The following is a 12568-nucleotide window of genomic DNA, read 5'->3' on the forward strand; positions in this document are numbered from 1 at the left end:
ATCCTAAGTCTGACATTTATGGTGTGACATTGCATGTTACTTGGCTTCTTGAAGTCCTAAATTTCCTTATCCACAAAATGGGACTGATAATTGTCCCTACCTCAACAATATCTAAATTATTAAGTGTAATTTATTATAATGACAAATAATTGTGATAGTATTTTATTCAGGGCTATTTATTGAGTACCTACGTGTCCAACTCTATGATAGAATAACATCATACTTAATAGTCCAGGTATTCCCCACAGCGAGTCTCTATGAATTCCAGACATGGTTCCCAGTGTGCCTTATGGAGAACTTTTCCCCATGACGACCCTTCTGAAGATTGCTGTCATGACCCCATTTGCTTTTCTCCTTTAGACTGAATACATATGTCTCTTCAGTCAATCTCATTCCTTTATTATCTAATTGCTCCTGAACTAAATTTAAGATTGGTTTAGCATTTATTAAATGCCTAATGTGTGACCAGCACTGGGTAAGGTGCCGTGGTTACAGATGAGTAAGTTATGCTTCCAGTTCTCGTAGGGCTCACCAGTCTGGAAATGGGAGACCACAGAGACCTTGAATGGAGAAGGATAAATCAGGAGCAGCGAGGCTCTCTCAAGGGAGTTCCCAAATAGGAAAGATCCTCTGTGCAGAGTTTAATTAATTCCCAGCCAAGAGAGGAGTAGTAACCTGTAGTCACCCTCAGAAGTCACAGACTTTGTCCCCATGTCCATTTCTTTATTACTACCTTGGAAAAGGCTAAAAGTGGCCCCATTAGAGCCTTCCTATGAGAAAACTATTTTAGCATTTTGCTACTGGGGGAAGATAGCATAACATAGAGGTTAGGGACACAGACTCTGAGCCACACATCTGAATTCAACACATACTCTTGAGTGAGTTACTTGACCTTTCTGCCTCACTTTCCTAGTCTGGCAAATGGGGAGAATAGCATCTAAACAATAGAAACCATGTGAGAATTATAAGCGTTAATCTACAAAAAAGCATTTAGAACAGTCCTGGCTCTGATATGCTCTCACTAAATGTTAATTACTAGCTCTTATTATGATATATTTGTGTTTTGGCTGTCAAAATTAAATAACAAAGCTATTACATCTTACTAACGCTTAATAAAAATTTTTCTGCAGTAAAGTTTAAACAATGTTTCTCATGTTAGGCATTTTTCCTTTTTATTTGACTCTTTGAAATGCTTTGTTTCAAGTTAACTTTAAAAAAAAGTGGAAGGAACACTTAGAAAGGAAACTATCCTAAGGGAATCAGAGTCTAGAAATAACTATTCTGAGAACACAAGGGCCCTCTTGTAGCATCACAAACAAAGAATAAAAGTCCCAGTTTACTTGTGCTAACAGTACCCAATTGATATTCAAAGAAGGGGACTATCCAAAGAAAAAAACATAATAACATTTTACAATGATGATTTACTTGGAAAAATATTCATTTTGGTGTAGCATAACACTGAAAAACTCAATTCAGAGCAAGTTTGGGGCACACACCCAAATGTGTCTGCCTTCTCTATTTATCTGGATTAGACTGTGGCTTTCATCTGTTCATTGTGTAACTTGTGTGCTGGAAGTGAAATCTTGTCCATCAGGTTAGCGTGCTGGATAAAAACCCAGCAAAGATACAGCATGTCCATGTTAACAGAAGATGCCTCTTCTTCTTCCTTAACTCCATAGGTATTATTTTCACCTGTTTACTGTGTTTATGGGGGAATTTTTCTAACCAATAACCACAGAATTCTTTCTTAAATATGCATGGCTAGGAGACTAATTTTTAATTTCCAATTTTTTAGAAAGCCATATCATTTTAATCAACTTTCCTTTTAGTGGCTTTGACAAATAACAGCTATTAATACGAAGAATATAAGCAACCATTTAGGGCAGGGTCTCTTGGCCTTGGCACTGTTAACATTCGAGATGGATAATTCTTTGCTGTGCGCAGCTGTCCTGTCCATTGTAGGATGTTTAGCTGCATCCATGGCCTCCACCCACTAGATGCCAGTAGCACCCTCTCTGCCTCCCAGTTGTGATAACCAAAAATGTCTCCAGACATTGATAAATGTCTTCTGGAGGGACAAAATCACCCTTAGTTGAGAAGCACTGATTTAGGATACTGAGTGATCACTTTAGCCCTGCAGATCTCTTGATTCCTGTGTTTAGGTTTGCATTGCAGTCTGGTAAAATTGGTTTAATAGTTGACGTGATACTTGGTAATTAACACAGCAGGTGGTTTTGTGGAGCAGAGTGAAAATTAGCTTGACTGTCCAACCTATAGACTGGGAATACAGAACTTTTCTAGGAAATTATATTACTAAACAACAACTTATTGATAGCTTAAGTGCAGGGTACTGTTTTCCCTATTTTATCTTGTTTAATTCTTACAAAACCCATGAGCTGAGAGATATGATTGCCACTTTTCAAAGGGGGACACCACACCTCAGACAGGTTCAAGGCACACAGCAGGTCAGTGACAGAGGCAGGCTTTTACTCAGGCATCTGACTCCTAAACCCACTTTGTAAATCGCTGCACTATTAATTTATAAATTTGAGTATCCACACTTGGCTAGGGAGCAACGAGATTTTTAATTGCTCAGGTCCAGTTGGAAATTAATTGAAAACTGCAGTTTCTAATTGATTAACATCATCAGCAGTTCGATGCTGACCCCAAATACTGCTATAAACATGGGACATGAACATCTTACCAAAAACCTCTGTTCAGATAGCTAAAACAGTAGCTTTTCTTTCTGTAAAACCAGTAATATAACTTATATAAAGTTCTTGTCTAGTTCTATGCCTGGCACAGAGTAGGTACCCACAAAATTCTGTTTTCTCCAGCAAATTAGTCTGGCAGGCTCTATGCTGACAACTCTTAACTGGCAAATATTGGAAAGCAGCCTAAGCGGAAAATTTTTTATAGGACTAGATAGAGGGTTATAAGCTGCTTTTTTTTTGCCTGAAAGTAATGATGTCTGACCTTAGTGGACAAGATAAGGCATCCTGTTACAGAGATTTTAAGTCCTCTTCCTTCTTGGTGGACACCGTCAATTCATACCAATCACAGCCATCTTCTCTTAAGTTTTTAGCCCCCTCTCAATCCATTTCTCTCTGGGTCTTCCCCAGTCTGCTCACTGTCTCCCCTACCCTGCCTCATCTGTCTGTTCATCTGTTTTTTCATCTCTCTCCCCTTTGCCTATGTGTGACTCTCTCTTCCTGTTTCCACCCCAACCCTGTGTCTGTCTCTGTCTTATTTCCAGTTTTTAACATGCTCTTATTCTTTCTCTCCCTCCCTCTGTTCCTCCCTCTCTTCCTCCCTCTCTTCTTCCCTCTCTTCCTCCTCTCTCCCTGTCTGTCTGTCTCTCTGTATGTATGTGTGTGTGTATCTCTTTCTGTGATTCTACATTTATTAAGTAAATGCATACATATCATTTCCCTTTAGAATATAGTTAGAAAATATGTTCCTGTCCTGGAGAAGCTTATAATTAGATGTCTGTTCAATGTAGATCCATTGATGACTTAGAGGGTTTTTTTAAAGCTGGCTATACTTATCAATTGCCTGTTATTTTTCTCTAACAAATCATCATAATAAAACAATTGCATAATAAAACAATTTGCTTGCAATTTGCATTTGAAAATATGATATATATTATTTCTATTTCTAGAGCTATGGGAATAATTTTTTTTAGCTTGTTGTATTGAATTTTGAAGTCACATTCTTGGTTTATTAATATCCAATAGTTCTCCCAAAATGTGAAACTTTAAAAAATAGGAGAATAAATCTTTGGAATCTACAGGGGTTATGAGATGTCATAGCAGCTTTAAAATTTTGACCCTCTGACTTTTTATAGTGCTGTATTGAGACATTTCAACATTTTTCACTCTGCTCTGTTAAGCTGGACAAGAATAAAACTGAATACACACTGGGCAAGGTTGATCCTAAGAAGGTGACCTGTTTCAAATAAAATGATTTAGTGAAATGACAGCTAATAATCCAAGACTCCTTTTTTTTTTTTTTTTTAAATCAATTTCTTAGCTAGAAGGCCTTGAAATGTGGTTCAGGGGAATTTTAAATTATCACAGTGCATTGTTTATATGCATCTGTGTAGTGGGAAACTTGTATTACATTTTATATACATGATATTAATCCTGCCTTCAAAAAGGAACAGAAGACTGAGTGGAAAAGGGAGAGATGTGCTCTATTGGTCTGTCTGTCCTCCTGCCCCAACCTAGTCATATCAGAACGAGTGTCACATTAACCTGTCAGAAAGAATCTTGTTCTGTGTACAGCCCTCTCTCATATCTTTAGCTAAGGGTTTAGTTTGTATTTATTTAGAAGTCATGATAGAAATAGATAGCTGATGGCTACCAGTGAGAAGAAACACATTTGATTCTACCTTTATTTTGTGAGATATTTTCATCTGTATGTTAGGGACTACTTGATAGAATGAAAAGTAGAATATTGCAGTACAATTTTACTCAATACCTCTCAGTCACTAAATATTTTGATTACATTTAAATGCTATCCTAATTTACTTTTCTCACATGTAGAGTACAATTCAGAATGTGTAATCAAGGAGGAGAAGGGCTAAATGATATACAGTCTTACATGGTATAATTATAGGAGTTGAATTAAACTGAAAATGGGAAGTTTCTGAGGCAGAAGAGGTCACTTAACTATGTCTTAGTAGTTAATATTTAGAACTTTATTTCAGGGAGTGAGAAGAAACGTCTAGGACCTGTTATGTCTACAAAAATGGGCACATCAAACTCTTGCCATGAACTAGTTACAAGGAAATGCATATACAACAAAAGGAAGTCAATGCTAGGAAAAAATAATTTCATGACTTTAAAATATTCAATTCAGAACTACAGAAGAACACTCCTAAGCTAGTTTGACTAAACTAAATCCTTTTTTTCCCCTTTTTTTTCTAAGTGTAAATTTTTGTTTTATTAAAGTCAGTGAGCTCCCTCTTGTGGCTTTGTGGAAGATTTCAGTTTCAAGGAAATAGCTTTTCTTTAACAATAGGAAAGCATTTCTTTTTCAATAAGAAAACACTTTTCATTGCTCTTCCTTATAAAAGAAAGAGAGTAAGAGAGAGGAAAGGAAGAAAACTGGCTTTGATGAAAAACTCGATTTGGTGAAGAAGTCATGCCATATAGAACCCTATTTTACAATAATAGCCAGCATTTACTGAACATCTGCTGTATGCTACTAGATATGCTAGAAAGTGAGTTTGCCATGTTATCCACTGTCTCTATGCTCAGAATAAACCTATAAACTAGGTAGTAAAGTCATTCGTGGGTGTGAGATTCTGCATCCTTTCCTCTTGCAAAGGCAACTAGCTAAGGAGACTATATAACTGAATGAATGGAAAGATAAACATCTCATGTTTTCTGATTTTAAAGAATGATTTTACATCAAACAATTTATTTTAAATAAAGTCTGGAATAGGATATGAGTTTTAGCTGAATAACTTAGGAATTGTTCAACAATTCATTTCCATTGTTTTTCTCTCCCTAGTTACCTGTCTCTGGAAACTTGATTGACCTTTATGGCAATCAAGGACTGCCGCCCCCAGGCCTCACCATCAGCAACTCTTGTCCAGCCAACCTTCCCAACATAAAAAGGGAGCTTACAGGTAAATACCTAGCAAAGGTGCCACTTACTGGATATTTTCTGTTAATTTTCTAATAAAGTTGTCAAAATAGTGACCTCCAGACTATTTCCAACTCACAAGCCTACTTTTTCTTAAGTCTAGGCAGTGTTTAAAACATTGGGAAATATTTCATGATGGAGGATTTATACTTGAAAAACCTGATTTTCAGTATTCGCGATACTGGGAATCAGGGCTGCCATTACTCCATGGCACAATTACTGTATGCTATACCCATCATTATATCTGTGACTGCTGTCCACTTTGGGGTTGGGGCAGCAGACAACACTTTCAGTTGTAAAACGTCTCCACCCAGTCTGGTGTTTATGTTACTTGCCAAGCCCCTAGAGGCTTTGAGTCTGAGAATCCTAGTCTGAATTTTCCTTTGACAGACATTTAAGTCCACCATTGGGATAGGGTAAGAATATAGCTCTTATATCTTTAGATGCCTGCTGTTATTTTTGCTATATCAGGTGCAAAAGGTTTATTCTACAGAGTAAAAAATAAATTATAAAATAGAGCAGTGTTGTTTGTTCTTGAGGCAAGTATGAAATTACCTATTTTGCCATTTCGTTTAATGTTTTAGGGAAAGCATTTGGCCATTAAAACATGATGAAACTATATTAGAGCTGGCATTCTACCATGCTGAATTTTATGGTCCTCACCTTATCCCCCATTTTATTATCTGGTCCTTGCATCCTGCAGGATTGTGAACAGACTGAGAATATAGAATGTAGATATGGTACAAAAAATTCCTATCCTTTCAAGGATGTCTTTAAAAAAATTTTTTTTTCAGAAAATTGTTGCAGGACAAAGACAAAAAAATTACTGATTTTGGTTAAGGTAAATAATTAATATCAAAAGCCATCAAAAGCCAACAAACAAGTAGATACCCTGAAGTACCATGACCTCTTAGAAAATACTGCTAAATGAGATCTATGTTAAATAATGATAAAATATAGTTAGAGTGACGTGAATAAAATTCTTACTCCTTGAGTGCAAAGTGGAGTTTTGAATTATGTGTATGATTGTTTCTTCGAAAACAACAGAGGCAAGGTGTGGGGAGTGGGAAAAATGAGTAAAGGGAGTATAAATTTATTTTTTTTAAAGCAGGTATAATGGACAATACATTTCTAGAGTCACTGGTCTCTTAGAAAATGACCAATCAACCAGGACAAGGGTAAAATGACAGGAAAAGGAGAAAATGGACAGGAATTTGGGGTTCTCTCCACTGATAGCTCAAGGGGCAGCATGGCGCTACCAAAAGAGAATAGGCTTAAGAGTTAGAGATCTGACCTAAAGGGGTGGAGGGGATGGATTGTCTTTATTAAGTCCAGTTTCCCGACCTGTATTAGGGTCCAGTTAGGAAGTAGAAACCACACAGTGATTTGAACAGGGAAGGTTTAAAATAAAGATTCATTAACCCCATACAGGCAATTAGCTACTAAGAGTGGTTAAATACTAAAGAGTGCCCTGAGGCTGCAGGGGAGTACCTAAACTTGGGAGAGAACCTTCCTTCCCAGGACCAAGAGTCTAACCTCACTGGGGAGGCTGTGGTTACAGCCCACTAAATGGCAAAGAGGTTCCCTGGGTAACGCTGACCAGAGCTGGTCCACAATTGGTGAGTTGAGTGTGATAAGCAAAGAACCATGGGGTGGGAATGGCAAGCTGAAAACAAAAAACAAAAAGAAACAAACATAAATATTAAGATATTAAATTGGAGAATATGTAAATAAAAGCCTGTAACGCTTCTATGTGAAGAAAAGGTAGAAAATGATTTGGATTGGCCTTACCAATTGAAATAATTCAGCCTATGAATTATGTATATGTAAAATATATATAATAGTACACATGTAATTAATATATAAAGATATATATACTTCACTGTCTGTAAGTTTTCATGTTAGTGTGTTACAAAGGCATCAAAGAAAGACCGAAAAGTTCTGTTGCCTGAAAAGAAAGTTTGACTCCTGTTAATACAATATCAACAACAAATTTCCATATTTTCTAGTTTTTTGTTGTTGTTGTTCATACCTGTATGTTTACAGTGTGTCAGACATACTTGTTACTGGTCTTTTACCATTTTGTAGCAGCCAAGTTTTTGCATTTATTTGATATATATTGCTATTGAAAAAATGCAAGCTTTTTAAAAGTCATAACTTTAAAAACCCTAGTTTTATTTACAGACAAGTCAGATAAGTGTCCATATGTTTAGAAAATGAGATGTTTTGTCATTTACATTATTGTGTGCCTTGAACATTTCCAGTTTCTAATTACTTCATTCACGTGCACAGCGTGTATTTTTCCCACAGAGTCTGAAGCAAGAGCGTTGGCTAAAGAGAGGCAAAAAAAGGACAATCACAACTTGAGTAAGTTGGTTTTATGTCTATGACACTTGATATTGGAGGTGATGTTCCCCTTTATATTAAAATTTTTTTTCAGAAATTTTAGAGGGAAATTGATTTCTATAGCTGTTAAAAGTACCTTTAATGGAACAAAATTTTTTTCAGAGAAACCAAGATATATATTGTTTCCCATATTTTATCTCAGATCAAATCGAATTTTTTTTTTTTTCAGTATCCTGAAGACTATTTATTTTCCTTATTTATAGTAATGTTTTTTTTTTCTCCATGTATGTGTGTATGTGAGAGGGAGACTTGATCCCCAACTACCCAATTATAAGTGTTGCTCACACTGGAACTTATTAACAAAGGGAGATTTTGGGATCACCTTGTCCAGTGAGATTTGAAAGAAAAAAAATGAAATATCTGGGGAGGAATTAATCAATGGATGAGATAGCCTCCCAAATTTCTGACTTTATCTATGATTTAAAAAAAAGATCTTTCAACATTTAAAATTATTTTTATGTATTTAATTTACTCTTGATCAAATCTTTAGGCTATTCCCATAAAAACTTAAGATTTTTGTTTTGTAAACTATAACACAGTTAAAAAAGTGATTAGGCTTAGAGGTGGGATATAGTTTGCATTTGTGTGACTTTCTCATCTCATGACCTCCTGTCCTCTTTTTTCTAAACTGATTTTTAAGAATATAACTTATGTATAGACTTTGTCCTTATAAAAATGCTAGATTAAGGCCAGTGTTTAAAATGACAGAGTAAGGCCAGAGTTCTCCTCTGATCATAAGAGTAATCTTTTTTATTTTTCAGTCTGCTGTCCATCTTCCCAACCTCTTTTCATGTATTTAAGAATACACACACATACACATGCACACAGAGAATAAAAATCCTTGTTTTGTATATGATTTAACACAAACAGTATATTGTCCATGTTTGTTGCTATTAGCTTTTTTACTTAGCAGTATGTCCGGAAGGCCTTTTGCTGTTAATAATCTGGATCTACTTTTTAAAAACTGTTGCATAGTATTCCACAGTTTGGCTGTGTGATGTTTAGCAATCCACCTACTGCTAAGTATTTATGTTGTTTCCAGTTTTATAAACAATGCCACAGTGAACATTTGCGTGTATGCCTCTGTGCACAGGGAGTTTGTTTCTCCAAGTTAGGTACTGGGAAGTAGAATTGCTGGGTCCTAGAGGGGGTGATTTTTTTCTTTTAATAGACACTACCCTTCTCAGTTTCCATTTCAGTTGTGAGATGCTTTCTTAATCTCTCACCCAAAAGATTTGGATTAATATTTCTAAAGTTTCCTCTAGCTTCTAAGTAATTTTACTCTTAGATAGTTCTCCTAAAATACCTTAGAAATAAGATAATTAGGCATTATCCAAATCTTGTCAAAACAGTATTCACCTTTACTTGGGCATCTAATCTCTCAAACTCATGGTTGTCATTAAAGTGTAAACACGATTAACTCAAATGCTGAGGGCTATAAAACTATCCTAAAGATCTCACTAACCATTAGAAATTAATACTCAAAGTGAAATTGCCTGTTGGCACAGCCCTTCCTCTTCTAGGAATTTATCTTGTAAGTGTGTTTGCCAAAATGCACAAAAGAACGCATCCACTTATTCACTCATAACTTTTTATTGAGCCCCCCTTATGTGTGAGGCATTTTTCTGCAGAAGTGAACCAGGCAGACAGATTTCCCATCTCTGGGAGCTTACATTTGAGTCAGGGGCAGACAGAGTAGATGAACAAACAAATACATTAAGGTGATTCCCTTTCAGCATAGGGTAAGTATTATAATAGGAATAAAATGTACTGGCAAAAATGTTTATTATACCATTGAAAAAGGAGAACTTGGAAATACTCTTAATATTCATCAGTAGAGGATTTGTAAATAAATTGTGGTACATCCACATAAGGTATACTCAGTGGTTTTTAAGAATGGAGTTAGTCTGTTTCACCTAACTTAGACGATTTCTACAATATGTTACCGAGTGACAAGAGCAAATAGTAGGATAATATGTATACTGTCCCATTATGTAAAAAAAACATACCATATAGGGATGTACGTGTGTGTGTGTGTGTGTGTGTGTGTGTGTTTATATGGATGTGTGTGTAGGAGGCGGACATCATTAACTATTTCCTTAGGCACATATAGGTATTTGATTGATTGTGTAAAGAGGTGGCTTTTTCTTTACCTTTATACACTTTTATATATTTTTCAATTTTTTACATGTTTATATCACTTTTAAATTAAAAAAGTAATTGGGGAGGGAAGGCAATGAATTAAAAATAAAATGTGATATATCTAAATGTTCACAGTGAGAGATATCAACAATATGCTGATAAGAAAAGATAGATGCAGAATCATTTTTAGTATTCTACTGTAACTGTATCATTCTTTATTTAATACATAAGTTACTAAGGGCCTGTTATGTGCCAGGCTCATATGGGTGCTTGGACTGCATCAATGAACAAAGATAAATATTACATACATACATAAAATATGCAGGCATTAGATATTAGAAAGTTCTATGAATGAATGGGTGAATGAATGAATTATGTGGATATCAGATGGTGGAAGTTTTATGAGGAGACAAAGTGTAGCCATGAGGATAGAGTGTGAGGATGGGCTTTGGGTTGGTGATTCAGATTTAAATAAGGTGGTCAGGGAAGGTTCTTAGGTCAATTTGAGTCACTATCTGAGAGAGTTGAGAGCAGAGTCATTCAAATGTTTGGGGGAAGAGTATTCCAGGCAGAGTAATAGCAGTATAAAGTCCTAAAGTGGGGAGTGTATCTGGTTTAGTTGAGAATAGCAAGAAGCTCATGGAGTTAAAGGAGGAGCACAGATGAGTCACAATGGAAGATATGGTCAGGATAGGAGAGGAATAGAAAATGAGGTCAGAGGGATAAGAGCCCAGCAGATGCTTGTAGGATACCTTGAGGACTTGACTTTTGTCTAGGTGAGATGGGAAGTGATTGCAGGGTTTTCAGCAAAGGAATGGCATGCTCCGAATTATATTTTAACAGGACCCCTCTGGCTGGTGTATTCTAGATAGACTAAAGTGGATAGGGAGCAGTGGGCATGGCTGAAACACAAATACCAGTTAATAGAATCACAATAATGCAGGCAAGAAAGGGTGGCTTCTATCAGGTAGTAGTAGAGGTTGGAAATGGACAGATTCTGGAAATATTTTAAAAGCAGAACCAACAGATTTTGATGATGGATTACATGTGGGATATGAGAATAACAGAAGTACAGAATTGATTCCAAGGTTCACGCCTAAACAGCTAGCTGTAAGGATGGAATTATATTAAGTGAGGTGGGGAGGCCTGTGGGTATAGCCATTTGAATGGGGAAGACCAGGAGCTCATGTGTGGAGTGTTGGGCCGCCCATTAGACCTCCGTATGGAGGCACGTAGTAGTCAGATGTATGAGTCTGGAGTTCCGGGTAGTTGTCTGGGCTGGATGTGTAAGTATGAGATATAAGTATCAGTGTGTATGTGATGTTTGAAACCATGAGACTTAATGAGATCACCAGGAAGTGAATGTGGATCAAGAGTCCCAAAAACTATGTCTTGGGTGCCACATGTTTATTTTTAGAGTGTAAAAATAATCACTAAGGATATATAAGACACTTAACAGTGGTCATATCTGGATCATAGGGGATTTTTATTTCACTTTATATGTTTCAATTTGGAAAAAGTAAGAAAACCTCATGCTTGGAGGTTTCTAGAAGATCAGAGGTCCAAAAATATCTTCTTCAGAACCATTGATTATCACTTACTATTTCTGTTTTATAAAAGTCTCATGATAAGACAGTACTATATAATTGATTTAATCATAGAATTAATCACTCCGCTTAAAAAATGCAACATATATTGAGAAAGTAGTGAATAATATTATCTGTCTATGTGGGTCAAATATAAATATGTATTAGGTTATACAAAATAACCTAATAAAAGTGCATTAGGTTATGATATGTTTAAGGTAAAATATTAACATCTTTAATTCAATGTACTAGACCTTAAGTTATTTGGAATTTATTTGCCAGACTACAAGCAAATTAGAAACATTTACTAACTCATGCTTTACTACTTCACCGTCCCCTAAGAAGGTGATAATTTAGTTGAACATACCACTGGATTTATAAGACGGGAATGCTGTTAGGATGCATGGTATAGTTAAAGATGCTGGACTTAACTTCTAGGGCTGTGTTACCCAGTACTGTACCCACTCGTCACATCTGCCTATCAAGCACTTGCAATGTGGCTTATCCAAATTGTGATGTACCGCACATGTAAAATACACACTGGATTTCAAACACTTAATAGAGAAAGGAGAATGTAAATATTGAATTGGTTACATGTTGAAATTATAATATTGTAGATTATTGGATTTAATAAAATATTAAAGTTAATTTCACCTCTTTTTACTTTTTAATGTGGCTACTGGGAAATTTTAAATTACATATGTAACCTGCATTCTGTTTCTATTGGGCAGCACCAGGCTAGAGCAGGCAGGGGTGTTTGTATGGCCAGTGGGCTAAGA

At 36.0% G+C, this 12568-nt stretch overlaps 1 protein-coding gene across 7 annotated transcripts in view; it reads left to right on the forward strand.

Moving 5' to 3' along the window:
• The window catches only part of MITF (melanogenesis associated transcription factor), a 213719-nt gene that overhangs the window by 189405 nt on the left and 11746 nt on the right, over positions 1-12568 (forward strand). For 4 of the 7 annotated variants that reach the window (XM_011358489.2, XM_023529703.1, XM_023529701.1 and 1 more), the window contains 2 exons: positions 5521-5638; positions 7948-8022. In XM_011358489.2, the coding sequence (XP_011356791.1) occupies positions 5521-5638; positions 7948-8022 (193 nt within the window). The remainder of the gene's footprint in view (positions 1-5520; positions 5639-7947; positions 8023-12568) is intronic. The other 3 variants (XM_011358490.2, XM_011358491.2, XM_023529702.1) reach the window with 1 other exon arrangement.

The sequence above is a fragment of the Pteropus vampyrus genome, unplaced genomic scaffold (assembly GCF_000151845.1).
Source record: "Pteropus vampyrus isolate Shadow unplaced genomic scaffold, Pvam_2.0 Scaffold41, whole genome shotgun sequence".
Lineage (NCBI taxonomy): Eukaryota > Metazoa > Chordata > Mammalia > Chiroptera > Pteropodidae > Pteropus > Pteropus vampyrus.